Source organism: Ammospiza nelsoni, chromosome 3 (genome assembly GCF_027579445.1).
Source record: "Ammospiza nelsoni isolate bAmmNel1 chromosome 3, bAmmNel1.pri, whole genome shotgun sequence".
Taxonomy (NCBI): Eukaryota; Metazoa; Chordata; class Aves; order Passeriformes; family Passerellidae; genus Ammospiza; species Ammospiza nelsoni.
Genome location: NC_080635.1, coordinates 105,299,822 through 105,309,097, shown reverse-complemented (window position 1 = coordinate 105,309,097; position 9,276 = coordinate 105,299,822). Strand labels below are relative to the sequence as shown.

The window sequence follows — 9,276 nt, the reverse complement described above, 5'->3', positions numbered from 1 at the left end:
TGGGGCTAGATGATCTTTAAGGGCCCTTCCAACCCTGGTCATTCCGGCACTCCCCTATCCCACAGCAAACCCTCCGCGCCGCTGCCCGCACGGGCCCGCCCCACGCCGGGGCTCGGGCAGGCGCAGCCGCCGGCCCCGCCCCCGCCGCGCCGCTTCCCCCGGTTCCCGCCCCCGCCGCCCTCCGTGCGCGCTGCTTCCGGCGGCGCCCGGCGCGGCGGCGGCTCCGGCGGCCCGGGCAGCTCCGCCCTCCGGACGGGGTAGGGTGGCGGCGGCGGTGGTGCTGCTGCCGGGCGGGCGCGGGGGGGCCGCAGCGCCGGGCCCTGCAGCAGCCCCGGTGCGGGGCCGGCCCTGCGCGGCGGGGGCGGGCGGCCGCGGGTGTGCGCTCCCCGTCCGCCCGCTCGCCCGGGGCAGGCTGGCGGGGCCGGGCCGGGCCGGTGCTGCTGTCGGGGAGGGGAGGCGGAAGGCAGAGGCGGCACCGGGCAGTCCCGTCCGCACCTGCCCGCCGCTGTCCCTAGGCCTCGGCGGGAGCTGCCCACCGGGGAAAGGAGCTGTCCCCCCGGGGAAGGGAGCGCGGGCACCCCAGGAGTGGGAAGGGGTAGGGATGGGATGGAGCAGGGAGGACGGGAGGAATAGTGCCGGGACCAGACAAAGCGGGCAGGGCAGGCACGGGTTGTGCTCCTCTCCCCTGCGGGTCCGCCGCCGCTCCTCGGTTCCTGCGGTGTTCCACACTTAACACGGCTTCACAACACGACAGAAAGCAGGATAGGAGCTGAACTAGCGATACTATTTTATTTCGTTTTTTAGGTGTGTACTTTGGGGTGCTTCACTTCTTGTGGATTGTTATTTGCTACCAGTGCAGGCTGACAAATGGACATCAGTTGGATGTGAACGGACATGATTAGGACGAGAGAACACAGACTTAAGCTGTGCCAGGGGAGATTTAAGTTTGCCATGAGGAAGAATTTGTCCACCAAAGAGGTGGCTAGACACTGGAATGGGCTGCCCAGGGAGGTGATGGAGTCACTGTCCTTGGAGCTGTTTAAGGAAACACGGCACTTAGTGCAATGGTCTGGGTGACATGGTGCTTTTAGGTCACAGGTTGAACTTGTTGATCTCAGAGGCCTTTTCCAACCCAATTGATTCATCAATTCTGTGACAGTGGCAGGTACCAACTGCATGGCCTAATACCTGCGATCCATGCAGTGAGGAGGCAGCTGACCAACAAGTAAATGCTGTACAGAGTATGCCTGCCTGGAGAGGCCGTATAATATCTCAAGAGAAAAGTGAAAAGGCAAATAAGACAAGTGCACACAAATTTCTTTTTAAAATGTGTGGGGAATTTAATTTTTTTTTTTTTTCATGAAGGGGAGAGTTTCACCACAGCTGGAAGGGTTGTTGGTGAGAATGAAGTGGCATAATGCTGGTAACTTTAGACTGTCAATAGAAAGGGCTACATGATGATTTACTCATGTTGAGAAACAATTTCTGTTAAGACACGCCTCCATAAGACACTTTGTATGTGTAATAGGTGCCAAAGGAACTTTTGTCTCCATTGTATCTCTGTGCTGAACCACATCATGAGTCTGGTCCTAGCAGGAGTGCCGTCACTGAAGTAACCAGAAATTCTTGGATTTTGCCTGTTTTGGTGCTCATGAAGACAATGTAAGATTTTAGATAGATAAAATTGCAATATACTGCAATTTTTTCAAACAGTAGAATTATTAGTTAGAAGTGTGTGTGAAGTGGCTTATTAAGTGCCAGAATATATTATGGGAAGAAATGCAGCAAATGGGGCCTGAGTTTAAAGTCTACTGGTAATAGCTTATTAATTTTTAATTAAGAATAGCTTCTAGTTTCAACAAGTTGAGTGTAGATGTTGGTATAATCTTGGTAATTAACAGCAAGAGATGCTAACCTGTGGTAGAAGTACTCTGTTTTAGACTGTAATGTAAGGATCCAGTATTCCCTCTGTGCATTAGTGTACAAAGATAATTAAGAGATTTCCCATTTACTGTCTTTTATCTAAGACACACATATTAAATTGCATTAATCTTTCTTCAGAGATCATATGAGCCCTTGTTTTTGTCATTTATACATTCTTTGAAATTTGTCAATGTTGCTGTTTCTTTTATAGTCAGATGAAGGAGAATTGCTCGCTGCTCCCAAATGTGAGATTAGCAAAGCTGGTGTGAACAGGAGTTATTACTTCACTGGCTTTAAGAATCAAACCTGGTGTATGCATGACTAGCATGTACAACATTTGCTTCTCTTGAAATAGTACAAACTCTTTCCTATCATGTGCTTTTCCAGGGATGGCTCAGGGATAAAATGTGCCATTTTTTTTTCCTAAATCTAGTATCTGTTATGTTTTCGCAGAAATCCTTCATTTCACAGCCCTTTGAAATCTCAAGTATTTTTCTGTGTACTTCCCACCTTTTCTCAGCAGTCTGGTTGGTGAATAGCTCTGTACTGTTTCTGCTTGTATGGGATAAAATTGTGGCTATTGAGGAGTTGCATTTGCCAAGCTAACCAAAATGAACAGGTAGAATCATAGAATATTCTGAGGTGGAAGGGACCCATCAGGATCATCGAGTCCAACTTCTGGCCCTGCACAGGACAGTCCAACAATGACATGACAGCATTGTCCAAATGCTTCTTGAACTCAGACGGGACTGGTGCTGTCACCGCTTCTCTGGAGAGCCTGCTCCAGTGCCCAGCCATCTTCTGAGTGAAAAACATTCTCCTCATACCCACCTAAACCTGCCCTGACTCAGCTTCATGCTGTTTTTTCAAGTACAGGAGTCATTAATTGGATGAGTTGCTTCAAAGCTTGAAAATAGATTTGTATACAAAAATTCCCTGTAAAAAGAGGCAAAGTAGACTGAAGAGGTCTAGTGCTTTGGAATGCTTTAACTTAATTAGTGCCTTTTCCCATGAGATCCGTACAGAAGCTGTAAGATGTTTTATTTTCTCTAGGTTTTCTGTGCTTGGAAGAAGGAAATAGTGAATTACAGTCTTAGAAGCCTTTCTGTATGTATAGCATGAAGAACAGAAGGGTTAGAAAAAGGAGGCTTGCCCATATAATTGAAATAGTTATAAATTACATAATACTCTGGGTAGGAGATATTGTAAATAACGTGATGGACTCCAATGTATTTTGAAAGAAAATATCGCTTAAAAAAGTTTTATTCCAAGTCTAGTCCAAAGTGGTTTTCTGGAGTCCTGTCTGTTAAAGTAGAGATAACATTTTGGGAGTCCTTTGAGCTGGTCTGGTTTGGGACCTGTGCAGTCTTGCTCCCCCCTCAAGCCAGCACTCACCAAGATGGTTTGGGGACATCAGACTGAAAACTGGTTCTGGTATTTCATAGCACTATTTCAGTCCATTTAATGGTATTGACAGGAAAAAAAAATATATATATATATAAAAGAAATAAAATATGTAGAAGGCTGCTGCTTGGGAGGAGGATAAAATGACACCCTTATAAGAACCCTTTATTAGGCTTTAGTTTAGCATAATTATGCCTGTACAAAAAAAAAAAAAAATTAATAATATACAGCAGGCCAAAGACCCAGCCAGAGATCAGAAGACATAGTTGCATGGGCCTAAGTGGATCTCTTTAAAATAATCAAGCAATTTGAGGGAAGGGGGAGCTTTTGACATAAACTTTGCATGTACATGAGCTCCAGAGCTGTTTATCGTGATGCTTTGCGTAGACCTGAGTCTGCATTTTTATCTTTTTTTGCAAAGTTAAATCCTGTTAATTAGAAATCAGCTTGACTTCTGGTAGTTCCTGAAAAAAAATCTCTTTGTATCATCTGGCCCTACTGATGTGTATTTAATGTAATTCTTTCACTAGCTTATTATCCTTTAACCTCTGGAGCAATTTTTCATTTGTCTTTTTAACGCCGCACAATTCCTAATGCTTCTTTTAAAGTGCCAGAAGAAGAATTCCTATTTGTATTGTAGTCCTAATGGTTATTTAATCCTTCTTTTACAGTGGTTTTGTCTTTCTTGTTATAAGCTACTATATCTGATACTGCTTTTAACTCTTTAATTTGTCTCCATTTCTGTTGTTTAGACTAGTAAGTTTACATGAAAGCTTTCAGTTCCTACTTATTTACTTTTGGACCTGTTGACCTATGCCAGCCAAAACTGATGAAGTTGTGTCAATGTCAAGGATTTCAAATTTTTACTGGTTTTATGAAATTATTAAGCTGCTAGAGGGAGAATGACCCAAATTAACATTATTGCTAATGGAAAATCTTCAGCATGATTTCAGTTATTTCTTCTCTTAGACCTGGCTTAAACTGGCCAGCTGGCTGACATACAGTCCTGAACTGCTGGATGGTTTTGCTGCTGTTGGACAAGCTAAGATGAGGAGCACAGCTGGGTTTTACAGTGCCACAAGAACTGCAGGCTGTGGCCAGAGGAAGGCTGGAGTTTGCAGTGCAGATGTCAGGTTGTGTAGGTTGCATATGTGAGATAAGTGATTCCCACTGATATTCGAGTACCACAGCTGAATGATTCTTAAAATTGAGATCTGTAATGCTGTATTTTTCTTAATCATGAAAATTTTGAGTTTGAAGGTGGTGTATATGCTGATCTAGCCATGATTTCAGGGCTTGATAGCAGAACATTTGTTGAAGTTTAATGTCTGTTGGCATATTCTTTAAATAGATCTTTTTTTTTAAGAGGGAGAAAATTCAGAAGGAGAATGTATTTGTAATCTTTACTTCATCTTACATCAAAGCATCTCTGCTTTGAAAAAATAAAATAACTATTTTCAGTTTGGAGTTGTTTCTTTTTTCTTTTTTTTTCCTTTCTTTTAAGGAGGAAAGGTTCAGGGATGTGCTACTTTTTTTTCCCAGTGTCTTTTCTGAAGGGTGGCTTAGGTTGTTTGTGGGAAATGTGACATTATTGGTTCTTGGTGTTTCAGGGCAGCCTGAAGTAAATCTTGCATATTGTTTTATGCATTTCCTTCTGCACTGAGTATCAGGAGTAATTCATGTCCTTGACAGCTACATCAACATGTGAAACTAAACTAAAGGCCAATAATAGTAGAAGCAAGAAAGTGAGAATTGAGCACTTCATTAGTAAACTTTCTTTCTGTCCTGAGTCAAATGGGCAAATAGTGCAGCCTGTCCTTATCTGTTACCACAAGTGCCTTCTTGCTGGACATGTTCACGCCAAAGAGAGCTGTTTGTACATCTCTGTGTGTTTGTGAGTATGGGAATGAGCAACTGACCTAAAAAACACACTGTAGATCTGTGTAGAGACTTTAAAAAGCTTCCATTTGTTTAGTAATTTACCCTACTCTAAACGTATGCTCCCAAAAATGCTACAGTAGGGTGTCACTTGTACCCACTGCAGACATTAAATACATGGCGTGTCTGCCTGGCAGTGTGAGGCATCGTGTTTGTTGTTACTTGAGGTGTCTTCTGCAATAGAAGGGTCACATCTGTTGGTTCAGAGATTACCACAGTGTGTATCCTATGGTAAACTAAGCGGCAACTCCCGCAGGGGCTGTTGAAGAAACATCTATTCTATTTTGAGACATGCTTAGTCATCCCTGCTTGGCCTCTAACGGGTTACAGGCATTGCTCCTTATTCTCTCTTAGTAAAGCTGATGGACAAGTTAATGAGAAGGCCAGTTTGTGAGGAAGTTTGTGAACTCATAGCCTGAGTGTGTTGGGTAGTGCCAGTGGAAATTGGAGAATACACGGCACATTTTGTTGTGTGTTGGTAAAACTCACAGTTTACATCACGCAGGTATGGAGCAGCTGCTCAATATGGGACAAGCATATGTAAGAGGATCCTTATTAGTAGGAATATGATACAGCCCTCCTGTGTCCTCTAGGAACATTCAGCTATAAATGCTTCTTCACTGTTGTAAACAGAAAACCTTAGTAAAGTAGTTTAGCTCTAATTTAGCTTTTTCTAATTGCTAAACCTGCTTATTTGATTGTTTTACTTGTTGGTGTCATCTGTGTAAAACACATCGATATTCTTAATTAAGAGTATATTCTGTGTTGGGTTTTTAAAGTATGCAGATCTAGTACATTTTGTGTTTAACTGAATTGCTACTTTAATGAAAATACTTTCTCTTGTCAGAATTAAAATGCTTTCTATGGGGACTTCTGCTTCTGATGCCAGGACTCTTTTGAAGACCTCATTTGTTGCATGGTTTAAAGGAAGATGATGTTGTTAGTGAATTCTGAGCATCCTTTGGGAGGCTGATGACCCTTCTGTTGTTGCTGTGTGCTGTCATGGACAGCTTCAAATGGTAAAGGCAGTATTTTTGTGACTCTTCTTTCAGATTAGTGCTCTGATAGAGGAAGCAGTGGTTTAAGTTTAGATTAACAGCCCAAAAGCTCCTTCTTTTCACTCTTAAGGCAATTTACTCTTCTTTTAAGAAAGTAAAACCATTCACAGTGGTTTTAAGAAGCTGTGTCTTCACAATGGGAAGGTCTATCTTCAGATATGCTTTCACAGTTGTTTACAGCATGGGCCAAATTTCATTTCTTACTTGAATTAATTTCCCTGAGTCACTGCAATTTTCTTGTAATAAATCCCTAAAGATAATGCTTATTTTGACCATTAGTTTTTTTGTTGCTTGAGGGCTGGTTTTGGCTGATATTTCTTCATATCTTTTTTTTTTAAACAAAAAATGAATGTCAAGTAAGGTAAAAAGTAAATGGGAAGCCACACTTAGTAGCTTCCAACTAAACAATTGTCTTACAATAAAATACAATAATTTATTAATATTTTAGTAGCAGTACTTTGTTTAAGACGATATTCAAAACGGCACAATTTGCTTTCTAAGAATTCTGTGTCTACTCACTGTGTTTATTCATTCTGTTTTATCAGCTCTTTTCCAAAACACCACAGGCAGTTAATGCAACTTACAAAGGACTCCTGACTTTTTGCATCTTCCTAAGACCTATCTAGATGCCACCAGTGTTTCCCATGCTAACAGTCCTGAGCATGTTTTACTACATGTGCCTTCGGCGCCGGGCGAGGACAGCGACGAGAGGAGAGATGAACAGTCGGAGGGCCATTGAATCCAACACCCGCGCCTTGCCCATCAACGTTGAGATAGTTCAGTATGCCAAAGAAGTGTTGGATTTCAGCTCTCACTATGGCAGTGAGAACAGCATGTCCTATACCATGTGGAATTTAGCAGGGATTCCCAACGTGTACCCTAGTTCTGGTGACTTTACCCAGACTGCGGTCTTTCGAACTTACGGCACCTGGTGGGATCGCTGCCCGAGCGCCCGGCTGCCTTTCAAGAGGACTCCATCCACCTTCTGTAGCCAGGACTATGTGGAACTTGCTTTTGAAGAACCAGTTTATCCCACTGCAGTGCACATTCTGGAAACCTATCATCCTGGAGCTGTAGTCAGGATTTTGGCATGCTCTGCAAATCCTTACTCACAAAATCCACCAGCTGAAGTAAGGTAATTTTTTTCTTCTTTATGCTTTCCTGTAATTTTTTTCTTCTTTATGCTTTCCTGTAAGATGTTAAGTGCTACAAATAGGACTGTTTAGTGAGGTTTGCTTCCTAATATTTTTCAGTTTTGTATCTGACTGACTAAAATTTTCTTTTTTTCTGCATGTTTTTAAAACTGTGGTGTCTTGTTTTGATAGCAGCTTCATAGATATAGACTTTTTTTGGAATTAATGCATGTCCTAATATCAACTTTAATTTGTGTAATAGTTTTGATGTTGGAATTTTTATGGGTAATAATTACTACATCTGTATAAAACACTACTTCTGTAGTGGTAGGTCTGAGCTCTTCCTTCAGTAGCAAGAAGAAATTGTGTAAAAGAGGTTGAGGATTCATGGCTGCTGTAACATCCTGCTTCAAGTAGCCATGGACTCTTTCTTCTCTGCATGCTTTAGACTGAATGTATAGTATAATTAGGCACTGTAACTATTCATATGGAAATGAAGCTGAAACCAGAAGCACAGAACAGTCAGACAAAAGGTGATACCATTTGTCTGATCTTTATTTTTGGTCTGGTCAAAGGATGGTGAGCTCAACTTGTTTTTATACTCACTTCATCTAAAAGAAGCAGATTTGATCCTGTTGGTTTTCCTTATATTAGGAAGTCTTGATGAAATTCCAGTTGCAGGATCAGGAGTGTGGTAATCTGGGGAATGGTAAGATAGTAAAGAAAAACATTGTGTGTGAGGTGAGAAGCTCTTAGTGAGGAGGTGAGGAAATAGGAATGGAAGGAGCAAGTGAACAGGTCAAATCATGTAGTGGGGAAAAACATTGGGAAAAGCTGTCAGTATGTGCAATTGAAGTAGTCCTTATCAAAAAGAGATTAAATAATACCAAAGATATAAAGGAAGGGAGAGCTGATAGAAGGAATACTTAACAAAATGTGTCCTGTAAAGATTAGTATGCCAGCAAATACGATATTATTATGAAACACACACTTTGGTGGTATAAGTAGTGCTAATGGGGATGTTGGGTGATTTTTTTACTGACTTACCTTTTACAGATGCCACTAAAAAGTATATTTTTAGGTCTAACTTATTATCCCTTGCTTTCTAATACTGGGCCATTGATGATCATTCAAAAACCCTTGGAAAATCAGGTGTCATGGTTTATATTCAAAATTCCCAGTTAATATATTTTGTAGGCTTCTGTCATCTGCTGTGGCTAAGTGCAGTTGCTTGTTTTACAGATCTAATGAGAATATGATATGTTGTATAGCTCTGAAGTAAACATCTGAATTCAAGGAACAGTGACAGGTCAAAGTAATAATAATAGGCCACCTAACTTTAGAAGTATGAGTGCTTTTGGCACTGTAATACAGAACTTATTTACAGAATGGTATGTGGTGAAGGCAGCTTTAGACTTTCAAATTCAGAACCTAATGTGAAATGACTTCTGGGCAATTACTCTGTGAACTTCCATTTTACTTTTTTATTTTGTGATGTAGATCTTATTTCTTTATGTTGAAGCACAGATTGGAGGAAAGCTCAAAAATAGTTAATTGAAGGACCTGTTTAATTAGGTAAACAAAACAAGAGATATAGAAAATTGCACAGAGAGCTAAAAGGAGATGGAAGTGAAAATACTAATATAAAACTTTGGGGTATGGGCTTTATGACTTCTCTTGAGGTGTGGTCAGAGTGAGAGCTCAAATGCTCTTCTTCAAAATGAAAGTTTTGTAGGATTTTGCTTTTTAATTTGTAGGCAAGAATGCCCCCTGTCCTGCCTGCATAGGTTAACATTTCTGGTTGGAAAAAGGTTGTCTCA

At 41.4% G+C, this 9,276-nt stretch overlaps 1 protein-coding gene across 1 annotated transcript in view; it reads left to right on the top strand.

Annotated features, from left to right (window-relative positions):
* Nucleotides 1-6,118: 6,118 nt before the first annotated feature.
* Nucleotides 6,119-9,276, top strand: part of FBXL4 (F-box and leucine rich repeat protein 4) — a 52,964-nt gene continuing 49,806 nt past the window's right edge. The window contains exons 1-2 of the mRNA XM_059468862.1: nt 6,119-6,284; nt 6,869-7,458. Coding sequence (XP_059324845.1) covers nt 6,950-7,458 — 509 coding nt within the window. The 5' untranslated portion in view covers nt 6,119-6,284; nt 6,869-6,949. The remainder of the gene's footprint in view (nt 6,285-6,868; nt 7,459-9,276) is intronic.